A 19355-nucleotide genomic window follows, 5' to 3' on the forward strand; every position below is an offset into this window, starting at 1 on the left:
TGCTGGCCTTGTGGTGTGACTGACTAGATTAGGACCTGTCATGGCGGATAGCACAATCTAGTTAAATAACGTCCTCTTGAACTTAGATGAGGTACTACATCATCCAAACAATGTCAACTTGTTCCTCAAACCAGCTTTGTTATCAGAGCACATTAGGGAATCATAACTGAGCTCAAATAGTGTTTACATCGGAAAAATAGAAAGAACCTTCTGGATTGAATCAGAGTGAGGTTACCTCCAACAGCAGGGAATGTGGCTAGGCAGTCCTTAGTGTTGAACTTCAGGGGGCGTCCAACGCTCCAACTGCAGATTACTCAAGTGGTTGCCATAGTTACTTCTCCCCTGACAATATTTTTTGAAGGAAAGGAGCTGTATCTATGTACATCACAGGAAGTCAGTAGACTTTACTGTCCTAGGTCTCACTGGTTATGGGGAGCCTGTCAGCACTAGAATATATATTAAATACAGTATACTGTAAAAATGTACAGTATGAATAAAAAAAGGATCATTATTTTCAACTCCCTTATATCTCGTCTTTTCATACAATATTACATTAATAAACTGCATACAGCAGCCATAGTGGACAATGATGTTCCACAGTATACTGTTTTTTCATTGAATAATTTCTCATTGCTGCAGTGATACAGTCAAAATGACCTAAATGAACAGATAACCAACCCCATCCTCACTCAATTCATCCCCCTTCTCACCAACACCAACAAAAAGTAGTCCCTTGTGGAAAATGGACCCCCCCCCCCCCCGCCCCCCCCCCCCCCCCACACACAAACACACCACACAGTGTCTGGGCACCTGTGAGCTCTCTCATTGGGTAGCTTCCAGGGGGGGGGGGGGGGAGATCTGCCATGTTGGGGCAGAGGGGGATGTATTTGGGGGTGGTCCTCTGAGGGGAGCAATTTCCTAGAAGGAGCGTGATCTCCCCCGGGGGGTGAGAGCTAACTGTAACTGGTGAAGAGTTAGCTGATTTCTCCAGGATTAGCTAGCCGTGTCATGAAAAAGACAATTCTGCAAAGCTGGTGTGTGTGAGGGGGCTATCTTTCCCTCTTTCTTTCTCTATCTCTCCCACCTCTCTCTCTCTCTCTAATTCTGTCTCCCATTCAGGTTTACTGACCAGCTGTTTTTGAGCTGGTCTGCCTTCTCTTCTGTTTTCTAAGAAATCAATATGAAGAAGTACTACAGCCCACCCTGTTCCTCCTGCCTCGCCCTCCATCTCCTCTCCCCCTTTGGGGACCTGTTTCCCCCCTGGTTCTCCAAATGAGCTGCCCAATTACAGTCCATTTTATCTCAATACTAAAGGAGTCTTACAACCCCTTCCTTTCCTCTCCTCCTCTCCTCTCCTCTCTGCTGTCTTTCTGTCTGTCTGTCCATCCCATTCTCTCTCACTCCTTCTCCCTCTCTCTCTTTCTATGGGTGGGGATGATGCAGTGTGTTGTGTGATGTCTTCAGTGGGGCCATTGTCCTCTGGTGTCCAGTTCCTCTACGTCAACCCCCCCACCCCCTCCTCTCTCTCTCTCTAATCAAATAGCCCTTAGGAGGAAATGCCGGCAAATTACAGCCTCCCATTCATATCTGATCCATTATTAACTGTCCGGCACAGTACAAGGAAGGGAGGGAAAGACACAGAGAGGGAGATAGAGAGAGGAGGGGGGTATGTCATAAAGGGAATGGAATCTATTAGACAGAGATGGGGTACAAAAAAGGGGAAGGGGGGGTGTCATGTAAGCGTGTCTACTTGTACATGTGTGTTTGTGTGTGAGAAAAAGAGTCAGAGAGAGGGAGAGACAAGAGAGAAAAATAAATGAGATACCCTGTGATCTCAGGCACAGATTCAGTCCCTGAAAGGGTTTTTCAGAGCAGTCACATGTCCTAGGATAGAAGTTCAGAGAATGTGACTGTAGAAACAACACATTTCCTATTTGGGTTAGTCCCCATAACAGCACACACACACACACACATGAAATCACCCTTACACGCAAGCAGACACACACATATGCTGAAACACCCTTGTATACAGACACACACATACAATAATTCAACCCTTGCAGACACACTTGCACACACACACACACACACACATGCAGCGGGACGGTATACGCATGCAACCTGTTAATTAGTGGCGGGAGGAGGCCTCTGTTTGTGTGCTCTCTTCCTGTGGCGGACACACCAGTCCCTCTGTGTCCTATCTCTCTCCAGATAGAGAGGAAGAGGCTGGGAGGAAAGAGTGAGAGCAAAAGAAGAAAGGGTGTGTGTGTGTGTGTCGGGAGGGACCTCGGCCTGTCAGTTTGCATGCGTGCTCTCTTGGACATGGAGCTTGAAGAAAAATGCTCTTGGTGAAACGGCGCTTAAACTACATTCTCTACCTGCAGAACAGGAAGTGGAGTGGTGGTGACCGATATAACAGGTACTTAAAGTCATTATACCGGCAGGATTGCTATGTATGTAGATGATGGTGCTGGCTGGTTTGTGTATAAGCCTTCTAATGCTCCTCTCTGATCGAGCAGGAACGATTTCCATTCACTTTGAACCACTCAGAAGGGAGATTAGGGACGAGTCGTTTTCTGCCCGGCGACTGAATTGCTACGGCTTGGAGCTGACAAGTTCCTAGCGGAAGCGGTATCGAACTCATTGATCATTCAGTGAATGGGCTTTTCCTGATGTCTGTGTGAGTGAGCGTATGAGTGTGAACATTTCAAAATGTGTGTGTGTGTGTGTTCCTGCACTCTACGGCACTAAACCTGTATGGGTGTGTGTCCTCTTTCCTCGTTGTTGTTTTAGTTTTATTCCTGTGTAGAAGTGTGTGTTTGTTTGTTCATGTGTGTACGTGTGTGTGAGACAGGAAATCTCGGCTTCAAACCCTTTACACAGCACTTCCTCTGCCTCTTTTCCTCTGAACCCAAAACACTTTTTCTCCTCGTCCCCTCCCTTCTTCCCATGTCTTTCCTCAGGACTTGGCTGAACTAATACACTCTCACAAACTCTACATTGAGTTTCAGATTGAAAATTAACACAAAACTTCTCTCTTCCATCCTCCCCACCCCCCTTTCTGTTGTCCTGACAGTGTTTCCCTTACCATTATATTAGGGGGGCGCCCCGCCCCCCTAACGGCACCCCCTGCCCCCCCCCCTGGAAGGTCAAGTTAATTGTGTTCAATTCTTTATTTATTTTATTATTATTATTTTTTATATATAAAGTGCCAGATCACAAAATAAGTCATTTAAGGTTACCTTTCCTATAAAACAGGTCTATAGCTTTCTCTTTTATTAAACAAAATTAAATGGCCTTATGTTATTTATTTTATTTACACGACGGCATGTCATTTCTGTCTCTACATGGTCCCCCGTCCCCCCCCCAAAAGCTGTAAACCTAGGGGGAGTGCCTGAGTTCCCCTTGTTCTCTGTGTTTGTCGCTGTACATGCACATCTGTTTGGTTCTTTCACCGGGATTGGAGCTACTCCACATCTCTCCCTAAGCCTTTTGGGTGGAAAGCGAGAGAGTGGAGGAGGGGAGGTTGGATGCAGGAAGAGAGGGAGGGAGGGAGAGATAAGGGAGAAAAGTGTGGGTGTTTTGCACACGCACTCAAAGCAGGACTTGGAGTCAAGACCAGAGAGAAAAAATATGATGGAAAGATGTAACCAGAAAGAGAGAGTGATGAGTGTTAATAAATGTTGATGGGGGTTGATAAAGGTTTGTGTTCTTGAAGGTTAGGGTTAGATGGAGAGAGTGAGAAAGAGAATGAGGGGTAAAGAGAGTAATAAAAAGAAAAGAAAGTAATATTGTGACAGCGAGGGGAATTGATAGGATGGAGAGAGGACAGAATAATGGAGATGGAGAGATACAGCTCTGTGTCGGATAAAAAAGAGAGAGAGAAGAATTTGTCTTCTCCCTCTGGACGGCAGTATTCTAGGAGATATGTGCACTAATAGGGTTCTCACTCTTTTTCCATTCTCTCTCTCTCTCTCTCTCTCTCTCTCTCTCTCTCTCTCTCTCTCTCTCTCTCTCTCTCTCTCTCTCTCTCTCTCTCTCTCTCTCTCTCTCTCTCTCTCTCTCTCTCTCTCTCTCTCTCTCTCTCTCTCTCTCTCTCTCTCTCTCTCTCTCTCTCTCTCTCCCTCACTAAAATACATATTTGGGATATTGTGGAGCCTTGATCTATCGTAGGCTACCATTTTGCAACCAACTTACCAACTTGTATTTTCTGGTTCCATGCGATTAAAAATCTAGGTTGTTTCTTCCATATTGCAGGGCTGGTATGAGGGTGTGGGTGCTAACACTTGACTACTATTCCAATGCCAATTCAATTATACCTTAACAAAGACCCTTCGTTGCTGCCTGTGAGATCTAGAAGTGTACCAAAGCCTTCCCATGTGCTGACCATGGGCACTCTCTTCCCCCTCACTAATATCAGCCTTAACCAGGCTGTTGTGTAAAACAGTGTTCTTCAAACAATTTGAAAACAAAAGCATAGGTAAACACACGTTTCTTCATGCCGGTTTTGTTATGAACAGTATTAAAGTTTGGATTTATAACAAGGACATCGTGTAGCAATTGCGCGGGAGCTTAACGGCTTTATTTCCAGTTTTGGACATATGATGTATATGCACAGTATTAAAGAAATATATTTAGTTATACACTGTGTTCTGCAGTTATCTAAAGGTAGGATATGTGATGTTATCCTGTATTCCATGCAGTCGGGGCATCTCCTCCTCCTGCACTCCCGTAGTGGACAATCTGATGGCGAGACAGCGCTGAATAATGATTTAAAATTTGAGTTGGATTGTACAAGGTGTTTATGGAACAATTATCACTCAGTACAAGCACATATAACACTGCTGGATTTAATCTTCATGATAATGATGAAATGGAGGGAAAAAAACGTGTGAGGAAAACAAAATATATAAATCAGGCATGCAAACTTCTCACCTTTAGGTGAGACTCACCTTTTTTAAACCAAAATGGGTCACCTACGTGATTTTTGCAGATCCGATGATAATTTTTTTTGGGGGGGGTGGGTGGGAGGGGGGCGGGGGGGGGGGTCGTGGCCTTGGCCAACACAGCATTTTACCAGTGCTTCGCAACTTAAACTTAAAGACTCTGGAACTAATCGTCACTCCTAATGTCTAAACCTCACAGCCAATCAGGGGAAGAGTGGGGAGAGGTTTTCTACATTGATCTAGGCTCTTAATTTTTCTCTCAAAGTGCACTAGATTGATGCGTTTAACTTTAAAATGTAAGTAATTTTCTTACGGGGGAGAGCACCACCGGACCCCCCTAGAGTGTCGGGGATTAGCCGTATCGTTCTCACTTTTTTTACCCCTGACCTGTTTGCATGCCTGATAAATATCGTTCTTCCCACATTTACTTTCTGCAGTCTGACTACAGTACGGTCATCTGCGTCGCCAATTCCCACTGTCTCCAAAATGTGCGTATGCCTACGCATGGGTCAGAGTTTGTGTGGAGGACCGCACAATCTCCTGTCAAGTTAGTTTTTTATAAATCACAACCTTTGCCTTGGAAGTGGCGTATGCACATTTTCAGCCCCGTTTTGTGCGTACTCAACGTAAATGAGACCCCAGGGCTGTAGAACACTGCTGTAGATTGAGCGCCGGGGCAGTAGCAGAGCAGACACCTACTCTAGCACAGTTACATCACAATGTCTCCAGAGCTTTTATTGGCTGACGTAATGCCAGAGAAGGTGAGAGAGTGAGAGCAAATGAGAGACATAGGTTCACAGACTGTCAAACAGTAGGTTGGACTGTGAGTGTCTGTGTATGTGTGTGTTTGTGAGAGATTACCTAGGGAGTGATTGTTCCATCAGCTCAAATCAGTAATCCTCTCCACCAGCGCCGGCCTTCCTGATTGATGGCCCAATGGTATCTGGGTAATGTAGTAGGAGAGGCTGACAGGAAGAGTAATGTGGGTGGGGTAGCTTGGTGAGGAGGTAGGGAGCGGAAAGGGTGAAAGGGGGTGAAGTAGATCGGGGGTTCGAGGAATACTAATGTGGCTTAGGGTAAGGCCACGCCTCTGTGTCCATACCGACACCAATAGCAGGCAGGAGGCCCAATGACAAATTGGTAGCGATGATCGAGTGATGCATTAAGGTAAAATACAGCAGTTGTTGCCCTTGTCCACTGAGAGAAATATTTGTCTCTCGCTGAAACAATGCTTCTTTTCACCTTTTCCTCTGCACTCCATCGCTCACTTTTGTAGTTTTTATTGCATAAGGGTACATGCCTGCCATATTGATAGGGACCTTTTGTTTTGAAGGTCCTCTCTAACTTATTCCACGACACTCAACCTTTCCAAACCACTGCTGCAGGAAACTCAACAGTATGAAATGAGCAGTGTCGGACATGTTTGATGAACATTTGTTGAATGTACATGTAGTTGTATTGTATTCGTGTTTCATCGACTTTTGGAATACAATCAGTGCAACCAGAAAACAAGAAACCATGACTGAATGTTTGTCATAAACATGCTATGAAGGCATTTGCTGAATTGAACCAATACTGAACACAGTTGTGCTTCAATTCAAATCCAAATTTTGTATCTACCATTTTATAACTGATCCACACAAATCATTGCTGGTTAAAATGGAGATGGAACTAATCTTTATCACGAAGGTCAGTTGAGTTCATGGACACCACTTCTTTCTGTGCATGCAGTTTAAATCAACTTGATGTTGGCATGTCCCTGGGGCAAGTTTCTCATGGCATATGACAGAGGGCTTGGGCCCTTCTCCTGTGTGATTGCTATCTCCTCTTAGCAGCAGATTTGAAAGGAATTATGGATAGCGTGGTTTTTAAAACATATTTTCTACCAAAGCCGCAGCAAGTACAAGAACAACAAACTGTTTTCTTATCAGCCCCAATGGATTAGAGAAGATAACGAATGGTCTGATGATAAGATATCAAGACAAAGAATCACCTATAAGATAAAGCTTCTATCTGTTGACTTTCTCACCGAAGACATTTTAGTGCTTGGTAATCTAGCCTCAGGGTCTGAAGAAGATAAATCCAACTCCTGACCAAGGTCAGAAGGCAAAATGTGCTGAAGTTCTGTCTTATGTTTGGATGGTTGTGTCTCTCTGTGTCTCTCATACACACTAAGTCCTTCATTTACACACTAGCTTTGTATCGATGACCTTGTAATTTTACCTCAAGAAAACTCACCTCTGTCTGTAAAAAAACCTCACCTTGTAGACAAGTAAGATGATGCACATTCAGATTTTTTGTTGAATGTTTATGGTCCCTTGCAGAGAGGCATGTTCAGTTTACCTACGTTTTGAAGGCCCTTTATAGGACTACGCAAAAGCACGGTATTGAGACTTTATCCAAAACTCATCCTCTCTTTCTCTCCCAGGAGTCTAAGCACTCCGCCGAGATCGTCTCCTCGCCGTCTCTGGACGTCTTCCTGCCAGAGGACGAGGACAACCCCTACGAGTCCGTCACCACCGCCGTCACTCGCAAGCCCAGCTCGTTGGACATCACCCGCTTCAACGCCAGTCCACGCAACGGTAAGACTCCCCCGGCATCAAAACAGGTTTCCTGTGCCCACGACAATACTGAATGTTTGTACAGTGCCCACAGTCAGGTGGTGTAGTGGGAAACAAAAGCACCCAGGACTGCACCTCAACCCTAGCTAACCCAAACTTCAGTGAACATTCCTAGAGATTAAGCCACCAAATTCAAGGACACTCAGCACCTTCAACCAACGCAATGGGACAAACTTGCTCTGGCTGTTTCCGCTGAAGTCTGCACTGACCAGTGTTGGGGGTAACGTGTTACAAAGTAACGCGTTAACGGTTGCCGTTGCCATTGTTGCCGACACCATTCAAGCAGCCACCACTTGACTTTCAACATCAGCAGGTTACCAAAGCAGAGATAAACAGGCTTGTAGCAGCATACATAGTAGAGGAAATGTTGCCATTTAAAGTTTTAAGCATTATTTTATTTTGAGACATTTTGCTTACTGCCAGTACTGCAGCCTTGTTATTCTTGACAACATTTAGGTTGATGTTCACAACTTTTTTGTCAGCTTTGTAATAAAAGAGAGATCTGTCCTCATTATAATAAGTATGAGTTGATTTGGGCATATATATTGTTATTTGGCAAGTGCATCTCAGGTGATGTCACGGAGTAATCCAAAAGTAATGTAACTAGTAGTGTAACTAGTTACTTTCAGCAATGAGTAATCTAGTAAAGTAAAGCATAATTTTTTTTTTTTAAGTAACTAGTAATGTGTAATCTATTACTTTTTTTTGGAGTAACTACCCTAACACTGGCACTGACAGTGTAATTTGCCAATCTACACTTGTAAACAGGGCTCACTCAGAGCCAGCTAGAAGGGGTGCTGTTTCTCCAAGCTCTTGATTCTAACTTTTATTCAAAACATTGACAGAGAGATGCAACTACTTCAATTGCTATTCGAGTTCCCTGCCTAGGAACGGTATCATAGATGACTGGTCTGATCTGGTCAAGGCCGCTCCACCCAAATGATCAGCAGTTGGGCCCTGGTTAGATGCAAGTCTAGTCACATTATATTTACATTTAGTCATTTAGCAGACATTCTTATCCAGAGCGACTTACAGTAAGTACAGGGACATTCCCCCGAGGCAAGTAGGGTGAAGTGCCTTGCCCAAGGACACAACGCCATTTTGCACGGCCGGGAATCAAACCGGCCACCTTCAGATTACTAGCCCGATTCCCTAACCGCTCAGCCACCTGACTCCCTGATATCCCCTCGAGGGAGAGAGAGGAAGGATAAAAGGCCATGTTTTTGCAGTATTGAAACCGGCCCATGTGTCAACTGTTGCCTGCGTGCGAGTTGGCTATCCAGAGCTCACCACTGCAACATCATGCACCCGCAGCAACAGTCTAAACCCACGCCTCCGATGGTGGGCCAGACCTCTGGTTGTCGTGGCAACTGCACCGCCACTCCTTCTACCCTGTCCAGTATCGGGGATGTGAGTCACCTGTGGGTTGTCATGGTGACTGCCTTTCACAGGTTGAATCATTTCCTGTCACTGAGGCCAAACATTTGAATGTTTTGGTTTGTTTGATCGTTTGTATGTTTTTTCTAATTGGTTCTGGTTGTTTAGGGGTCTGAGGGGGGCAGAGGAAATTAGCGAGCAACTGACTAGCGTCAAGCTTTCTGATAGTGACATGAAAAACAAGCAGAAATTGTTCTAAAAAAAACAAGTCGGTGTAAGATGCTTCATGCTAAAGTGGAGAGGAGCTTATCAAACTTTTTCTCTCTCTCCCCTTCTCCTTCTGTGAGAGAGAGAGAGAGAGAGAGAGAGAGAGAGAGAGAGAGAGAGAGAGAGAGAGAGAGAGAGAGAGAGAGAGAGAGACAGAGAGACAGAGAGAGATTCCAGTCACAAGGAGTCTTAGAGGAAATCCACCTGTCGTTAGCTGCAGGGTAACAGACAAAAGCGTCCTCAGAGCTTAGGGGAGCTAAGCCTCTCTCTCTGTGGCTTGTGTGAAACGAACAGAGGTTATAAAAACTCCCCGATCCATCTTCTAATTGTCTTTTACTCAATCCTCAAGACCCAAGAGTCTTTAAGACATCGGAGACAGTGAATGGTTTCCTTGTGTGATCACAACAATGAGAACGTTTTTCCGAATTCAAAAAAGCCTAGCCTCTTCCCTTGACTGTGATGCTGCAGTTTTCTTTCTAGCAGGGATTGAAATTTCCTTCCTTCCTCTCTCCCTCCATGTCCCCCTCTTTATACATCCTCTGTAACTGCTCTCCGTCCATGTCCCCCTCTCTATACATCCACTGTAACTGGCCACTTACAGTCGTGCAGCATAAACTGGTTGAGCACATAATTGAATACCATATGTCACGAATGACATACAAAAATGCCACCTTTGATGCGAGGAGTGGAGAAAAGGCACCAATGCGCCCCCAACTCCCCTTCACCTCAACTAATGTCATCCAATGCGAGCTGCTGTTACTGTGAGGGACTCTGTACTGTACACATAAATCAAGTCACGGATTGCAGACAAAGCAAGGCGTCTTGAAATAGCTGAGATACAGGACCTCAGGGCCCGCAATCACGCACAGAGAAGCCGACACACACTGCTATCATTGCTAAGTGATTAGAAAATGTCCCCCTTTGTCCCCCCAGCTTCTTCCTGAGGTAAACATATATGCATGTACAGTACTTGTTGATATGACCCAGAGCGCTTATGCTGTGAATGAATTCACAGTTTGAATGAATTGAATGAATTCACAATTGCTAGAATTCATGAATTCTAGCAATCTAGCATTTGGTTTCCATATGAAATGTCACCTCATGAAATATGGAAGCTGGATAGGTAGAGAGTTTACAAAGAGACATACCCAGACGAGAACAGCCAAGCAATGAAAGTGGAGGAGTTGATTTCCCAAAGGAGACTTCTTTCTGGCAAAGTCTAAAAGAAGACTGAAATAAGGATGACGCCAATAAAACAATCTGTACTTCTTCCAGACTTTGTTTTCTGTCAAATGTTTCTACCGCGATGGCGTTATTTCAGTCCCAGTATGCATTGTTAATCTTGATGGGGTGACAGTTTTTAACCGAGAGTGTCCTCTCGACCCTATCCTCGTGGATGTGCCAGATTTAACCTTCAATCTTTCTTTCTGTCTTTCCTTCTGTCTTTCTTCCCTTTCTTCTGGCTAAAACTAAGATGTTACGGCTTTGCCCCATTACCCTCCTTGCAGAGCTCCGGAGGTGAAGTTGGTTAAATGACAAACAGAACACCATGAGGCACAAACAAGGCACTCTCTAGGCTTCTTAAACATTAGAGAGGCTTTGTAGTCAAATGCCATTTACTGGAACAGGAAGCATATCAAGTCCGAGTCAGGTGGCTAAGCGGTTAGGGAATCGGGCTAGTAATCTGAAGGTTGCCAGTTCGATTCGTGCCAAATTACGTTGTGTCCTTGGGCAAGGCACTTCACCCTACTTGCCTCGGGGGAATGTCCCTGTACTTACTGTAAGTCGCTCTGGATAAGAGCGTCTGCTAAATGACTAAATATAAATGTAAAATGTTTATAGATTGCTTTAGCATAGTCTAATCATGTAAAAAAAACATGTTTTACTTCTACCATACACATACCTGACCTCCTGCGGTGTAGACAACTTTTCCGATCAGTAACAAAAGCAAAGTCTCTACATAAACACACACAGGCAAGCAAGGGCTACTCTTGTTTTATCTTTCTTTGCCTCTATTTTAGGCAGCATCTAATGTTTGTCACTTTCTGCCACACATCGTTTAAAACCGTGTTGCACTGCGTGCCAGGTTCATTTGGAGAGTTTTATGGTTTATTTTTTTTTCAATAAATACTTTTACAGAGTACTGAATTTCAAGCTTGCTCTTTTGAGACCTCATAAGAGTCTTTAATTTTGTAACATAATTTCAAGGAAGTGGGGAGAAACTTCTGAATATTAAATTCTGATTGAGCCCAGAGCTAGGGGCAGCTAATTACATATTCATGACCACAGTTCTTAGGCTTCAAGTGCTTATACTTAAATCCTATTGCTTGTAGCGTCAATTATGGATAGATCAATAACTATAAATAATTGTTCATGCTTTTACCAAGGTGTGTTTATTTTATCACACAAATTACCCCAGGGAATCAGTGTCTGGTTCCATTGCACCATGTAAAGTTAAAAATAAAACTGACCTCAAGTATGCAAGAATCTGATCTTTAAATCCTATTTTGGATCTGGCATCCTGTCATTTCCTGCGTTTGTTTTGCACGCAGACGTCATGTTGTGGCACTGTATTATCAGAGGTTTACTGAAAGGGATGTGAGTCCATGTGGATTAAAGGTTGTCTGTTCTAGTCAAGATGTATCGTCCAGATCGTTGAATTCAGCAGGTTGTTTGTGGCGCACAGTTTGGTCCAATTGGTGGTTTGTCTCAAAATATAGTTTCACAGCAGAGCATTAACAGGTCCAGCGTGATTTTTGTTTACCTATCCTTAAAGGCACTGTGTCCTCCACAGATATCGGATGTAAAACCTTTAGGTTTATTGGTTGCCATCAAAACAATTGTCTGTTTTATTGTCTGTCACCATCTGTTTTATTTTGTGTGTGGCTTCTTTGATCCAATCTGATGTGTTTCAGCTCAGATGTTATGGTTTGCTGAAGGACAGGAGAGAGGAGAGTGAGAGTTCTGTAATTGGTAAACACTGAGAGAGTAGTGACTATATTGTAAAGAGTAGTGCTCTATACTGCCCAATAGGAGGGCTTCATTCTGTGATAAGGCGTGGAGGGCTCCATTGTAATTGGCTGATCTGATGTGACATTGGTAGCATGTGACCACAGCTGCAACCATACAGACACCACACACACAAAAACGACGATGACTTGTTGCAAAACTTGCGCACACCAACTCGCACACACACAACGTTAAACACAATTTTGATTGCTATATATAGGGCGCTTGGGGAACCGCAATCCACCCCAGGGTAGTCTGGGTCCAACACAGACACACATGCACACTATTGAAGAACACACTATTGCATCCTGTATTAACAAGTTCTGCAGCTGGCTTGGACTATGGACAAAGACCTTATAGTGTTAGTTCAGATAGTCTTCCTTGCACGCACACATGCAGACCCACAAACAACCACACACACATCCACATTGACATAGACACACACTGCATTTCCTTATCATTAGAAGCATGTGAAGGCTGTACTTTCCCTCCAGGAACACAATCATATTGTAAAATGTTTGTACAATATGAATATGAACAATATGAGTACAAGGTTATTTGTTCTTTGTCTTGACAATAACATGCTTAACCATAAAGTATCTGTTCCTGGCACACAGGTGTTTACACATACACATACACCTCCCTCTGGCAAGTGTGTGTCCCCAAAAATTAACCACAGGCAGGTAACCAACCTTCAGACCCATCCAAACACACACACACACACACACACACACATACTATACACGTGCACACAAACACCAAGCCACAGACAGGATCTACTCGCATCCATCATCAAAGCCAAAGCTCTGACAGGTTTATTTACTCTACAGGAAAACACCCCATTCTCAATCTATATTTATCTTTTCTTTCTTCTCTCTCTTCCTCACTCTCTCTTTTTCTGTCTGTCGCTTTCTCTTCTTCTTCTCTCTCTCTTTCTCTCACATTCTCACTCTCTCTCACACTCAGTTTCTTGTCTCTTTCAAACAATCTGTCTTCTCCTACTCTCTCTCTCCCTCTGTATGTCTCTCCTATCTATCTTTGTCCCCATACAGCCCCACTGCAGATCATGTGATGCTGCTGCAGGTCCCTGCTGATGGTGTGTGTGTGTTTGTGAGACACACAGAAACAAACACAAACTTGAAATGACTCTGACTGGACCCAAAGGCCCACACTGAAGGATTGCTGCATCTGGTTCTAGTTTATTAATTGTTATGATTGATTAACGTCGAGCGACGCAATTAGGATTTGAATTTTCCCTGCCACGCTTGCAGAAAACACATACACAATGTTGTCAAGCTACTGAAAATGTGTAATTAGTTAGTGACAAGTTACTTATTTCAAAAGTAATTGAGTTACTTTACCAATTACTGCATATGAAAGTAATTTGCTACGAGGGAAAGTGGCTTTTCTGCTTCATGTCAATCTCTGCTTAAATTCTGTTAGATTGAAGATTATTTCAGTATTGCTGTGGCAGAGTGTTGGACCAGTCTGGCCCCACTTAATTGTTGCTTAAAGGCTTCAAACACTAGTACACTACTAATTACTGCCAAATTTAGTGGAAATACAGTAATATATTTGACACGCACACCCCAACACACAGCCCTCCACAAACACCCCAACACACACAGCTCTCCACACACACCCCAACACACGCACCCTAAAACACACAGACCTCCCACACACAGCCCTCCACACACACACACCTTCATAGCCCTCTACACACACCCAAACATACACAGCCCTCCAGACACAGCCCTCCACCCCCCCCCCCACACACATCCCAACACACACACCCCTCCACACAAAACCCTCCACACACACAGCCCTCCACACACACAGCCCTCCATACACACAGCCCTCCATACACACAGCCCTCCATACACAACCCTCCACACACACAGCCCTCCACACACACAGCCCTCCATACACACAACCCTGCACACACAGACCTCACACAAGCCCTCCATACAACCCCACACAGACAACTCTCCACACACAGTCCTCCACACACACTCCTCCACACACACCCCAACACACACAAGTCCAACACACACAACCTTCCACACACAGCCCTCCCTTTGCACATTCTTCCTTACACGTAAATGCACACTTTAACACAAACACACATGCAGTCGCACACACAGCACTCCATACAAATTCTAATGTAGTGCCTAAGACACACAATTACATCAAGCTTTTGATAAGCACTGAGAAGTTGTCTCAAAGCTTGAGGGAGCGATGCGTGTTTGTTTGATGTGACTCGTGATTTGGAATCAGCCCCGACAGACAGGTGAGGAAGAAGAAACGACCACAGAGGATCAGAGGGAAGAGAGAGAGAGAAGAAGGAGAGATAGAGAAGAGATGGAATGTACAGAAAAATAGGAAAAAGACAAAGAAAAAAAGCTTTAAAAATACAAACATTGCCGTCCGACTGAAAAAACTATCCACATGCTTTTGTCTGTGAGGCAGCATTGAAAATCATTCAATCAAAAGTTTTCATTTTATTCTTCTCAAAGTCTGGGGCACCATCAAGACGGGGAAAGGAGTAATGATTTTGGATAGGCCATAGACAAACTCTAACCCTAACTCTAACCCACGATGTACAGTGCATCCGGAAAGTATTCGCAGCGCTTCCCTTTGTTGTTGTTATGTTACAGCCGTATTCCAAAATGGATTTAATTCATTTTTTTCATCAAAACAACAATACAACTTTCTTGATCTGTCAGGGGAAAATAACAATCGTTAACCAAAATGTCTCTTTTGAGGCCAAATCAAGTCAAAATATTCCTTTAAGGTGCCAAACATTCTTGAGAGCAACCTTGCTCCAATCGGTAGATAATCTGTATAGATTCCGTGGATCGGTACACTGTAAAATATTTCACTGTAACTTTACAGTAAATTACTGGATACTAGTTGCATTACTTTCACAGTAATTTTACAGTAATTTATTATAAATATTTCACAGTAATGCATTGCACATGTTTCACAATAATGAACTGTAAACATTTCACAGTAAAATGCAATGCAACTACAGCGGTATATTGTAACTTCACAGTTGTCATGCCATTGGATTATTGTGATATAGCAGTATGTAGCTGTGGAATTACATCGTCTTGCTGTATATAAATTACAGTGATTGTCTGTATTTCTATGTTTTTTACTGTAAAAGTAATGCAACTAGTAGCCAGTAATTTACTGTACATTTACAATTTTAAATAATACTGCAAAATACTGCAAATTTGACTTGTTAACTGTGATTTTACCACACAAACGTGCTTTGGATTTGCTAAATTAAAAGTCAAAGCAAGAACAAATACAACAAAGACAAAACTCATTTTAACTTTTTAATAATGACAACAAGTATTAAATTCACTATTAAATTCAACAAATTAACTTTTGGACTTCCCATGTACTGTTTCATATTGTTTACCATCAACCTGGAATTGGCTTCCATTGTAGGGGGTGTAGCATGGGCCATCATAATTCTGACCATGATTCGTCATTAGGCTCATTAACGATCACTGCAAAAGATCTGCAGTTCCTGTGCAGAGACAGGAGAACCTAGCAGAACAACCATCTCTCCAGCTCTCCATCGCAGCCATAGCCCACCTGAGAGGTCACGACAGTTAGCCAGACTCGTTAGATCAGAGAGGTATATTAACATCGCATCGTTTGAGTATTGTAAGAGTCGAGACTTCAGGACCCCGGGTTCTGCACTGGATGGAGTGCTACAGAGATGGCGTTCTGCTAGGTTCTCCTGTCTGCACCGGAACTGCAGCTCTTTTGCAGTGATGGTCTCCTATGTGTGCACAGGGACACTGAAACTATGTAGCGAGTGTCTCTTTTTAGTACAGGTTTACTGTGCAACACTAGTTCACTCCAATGTTAATACTTAGCTATAAAAATAGCATTCGCGCTGACCCACAGCAGAGTTAGCTAATAGTTCATCCTAAATTTGGAGCTGGCAAAATCTACAAAGTTGTATGTATAATTTGAACAGTACTTGCTACGAATCTTTAGCTGAGGCAACATACTGATGTTCCTATTTCACTGACGCCAGTCGCAAATTAGCCACCCTAGCTGAAGCATCGACCATGTGAGACTTAGCTAGCCATCAAACTAGACGAAAATGTTTGCAATCATGACGGATTTACTGGATTTGATTATTCAAATCAGTGAAGTACGGTATTAACTGCACAAGTAAAACATAAGTACGCACAGAGATTACTAGCAGCTAAATTGGATGACTGCAGATAGTTTACCGTTACAGAGCAAAAGTCACGATCCTGGCAGGCAGCGCCGAGGTGAAATGGTGGAAAAGAGAAACGGTTGGGAAAGCGCGAAAACTGACGTCATTTCCACCTCAAAACTATTTCACTTCCTGAAAATTGCATGTAAACCAATCTCATACGACTTTTGAATCTTGCTTGTTACACAGCTAGCCATATTTAAAACATTATAGTATATTTTAATTGATTTAATATATTTAAGAATTAATAGACTTATGCTCATTCTAAGGAATTTTTATGAATACATTTTGAGAAAATGACTTTAAATAAAATCAAATAGATGTAATAAACTATGCCATTTCTGAGTGTACCTTCGAGCTCTTCTATCGTGTGCTGTATCCACCTGTCTCTTCTTGATCGCACAATGCAGCGCAGTTCAAGTGCAATTCAAGTTTTACAGTAATGTACTTGGTTATCTCAAAGGATGATTTGAAAAGAGTATTTTACTGTGAAATAACCCAACAAAATGCTGTGAAATCCCGGTATCGTTTCTTTCACAGTAACTTACTGTGTCTACATTGATTTCACAGTAAATTCTACATTACAACATGATATTGGGATTATTGCAGTTAAAGCCTGTAAAGTTATAATACGATAATTTATTGTGAAATATTGCAGTTAAATATTGTTAAATCCTGGTAACATTTTACAGTGTATAGATTGTCCTAGGTTTTTTTTTTTTTTTACCTCAGACATGGACAAGGTCTGTATGTTAGTATGGAGAAGGGATTCTCCCTCCGTCTCTCTGAGATGTAGGTTTAATTGGACAGACATTTAAGCGTCTGCTTGTCGATGTGGAGAGGCGTGATTTGACAGATTGTGCATAGGCTTTAGAGTGTATGTGTGTGTATGAGAATGTGTGCATGTGTGCAGTGGCGCCTTAATGCACGGGCTTACCTGGGCTTAAGCCCGGGGCCTCGACCAATCAGGGGCCTCTTAATAATAATACAAAATAATAATGATGATAAACGTCCGTATTCGCAGTGTCATTATGCTCTATAGTGGCATCTGGTGGTGGAGGTGGAGGTGGAGGGAGCCCCCCCCCCCTTATCTAAACAAAATGTAACAAAATGTAACAAAAAACTAGAGAGGGTACAATTTCTGGGGAAATTGTAGGGTGTGCTTGCTTGCGTCGGTTGCAGATGGGTCCATTTAATATGAAACAAGCTGAACCCCCTTTGAGACAAGCTATTCTAACAACGTTGTCACCGGCAGTATTTTTCAGATGGAATCGCGATTCAAACAGTACCATCTGCTAACTGAAAATATGCCCCCAAACGTGACTTTTTGGTCTCAGTCTAGAGCCCTGCGTGGAGAAGCTGAATTGTGCTGCGAGCAAGCTAGCCTAGCTGCTGTTGCTAGCCAAACTACACTGAGGGGATTGTTTGAATGCGCCGGAAATTAAAAACGTTTCTTTTGACATAAAGTTTAGGCTGTGGCACACACCACACAAGCTTGAGTTTATATACATTATTTAATGTGACATTACTTACTGTACATGCAAGTCTTATATTGCTTAAATGTATAATTCTGCTAGTACACCATGGCACGATACGATACTTGCTGTGCAACAGCAATGCACATTGTATCCATGCGTCGTTGACGTTGTGACGTAAGCTAGCACTGAGTTCAAGCAACTCAATCGCTACCAAGACGAAACTTTGGACACCGACGTTGTCTATGTAGTCCAAATATTAACGGATCCTTAGGGGGGCAAAAATAAATTAATTGTGCGATTAGCGGGCGCGGGGCCTCAGAAAATGAAAAAAAAAGTCCATAGCCCAGGGGCCTCAAGTGCTATTAGGTGCGTTCGACATGGACTGCGGCTGCATGAAACGACCGGCGAGAGTAGCCGCATGCAGTCGGGGAGGAGTTGAAAACGGCTCTGTGAAGTCGGACATTCCAGCTTCTCGTGGTTTGCTGCGTTGACGTCAGTCATGGCCGATCAAGCGCTGTTTGCTTACTTTACTTTATGTATAATTAAACTTATTCTTTCCGTTAATGAAGAGGCGGACTAAAACCCTTTCTTCAACAAATTTTGTATTAAATTAAACTGTTTGGTCCGGATTTGAGCGTTGGCGAAACTGAAGGTGTCAGAATAATTACAAAACACGCGTCAAAGTTGTCGTGTGTGAGTCTGGCCAATCATGAAATAGCTGTGTCGTCATTAGAACCCGTGCAGTTGCTCTTGAGAAAATGCGCTTGGCTACACAGCTCGCAGTTCTCGAATCGATCTCACGGTACTTTGATGTCGCCGTCTCAAGTCGGACAAAAAGTCTAACCAGAATTCACTGTTTCTAGTCAGCCGCCTATGAAGTCAGTTCATGTCGAACGCACCTAATAAGACACCCCTGCATGTGTGAAATAGCAAGAGACTTGAATGTGAGTGAAAGACTGTGGGCCTCATGTACTAACGCTTTTGCACCTACTTCAGGCGTATTTGTTTCGCAACGTGCGTGTAAAAGCATGGCGAGGTATGTACAAACATGCTGCACTGAGGTAAAAGCGCAGACTGCCTGTTGCGGGAACTGATTCACATGGGCGGCGCTAGGGAGGGGCTAGCAGGTGCTTCAGCACCTCCAAGAAAGACCAAAGCACCCCGATAGCACCCCCAAAAATATTGCTCATTTATTAATAGTATTCAGGCCCGGAGTGGCCATCGGGAGAAAAGGGGAGAATTTCCGGTGGGCCGCTCTGCCCGCTCATAAATTGGGCCAGCAGATCGCCTGCTTCTTTGTTTTTTCACACACCGAATTAAACGAGTTTGTTAAGTTACTGTGTGACTGATAAGTAAGCTATTAGGCTACACTAGGTTTTAATCTAAATAAGCGCATGATCAGACCGTG

At 43.3% G+C, this 19355-nt stretch overlaps 1 protein-coding gene across 1 annotated transcript in view; it reads left to right on the forward strand.

Annotated features, from left to right (window-relative positions):
* anks1b (ankyrin repeat and sterile alpha motif domain containing 1B) overlaps positions 1-19355 on the forward strand; it is a 227704-nt gene that overhangs the window by 115802 nt on the left and 92547 nt on the right. Inside the window, 1 exon segment of the mRNA XM_062482750.1 lies at positions 7375-7528. Coding sequence (XP_062338734.1) covers positions 7375-7528 — 154 coding nt within the window.

This window comes from Osmerus eperlanus, chromosome 17, assembly GCF_963692335.1.
Source record: "Osmerus eperlanus chromosome 17, fOsmEpe2.1, whole genome shotgun sequence".
In the NCBI taxonomy this organism is placed as follows: Eukaryota; Metazoa; Chordata; class Actinopteri; order Osmeriformes; family Osmeridae; genus Osmerus; species Osmerus eperlanus.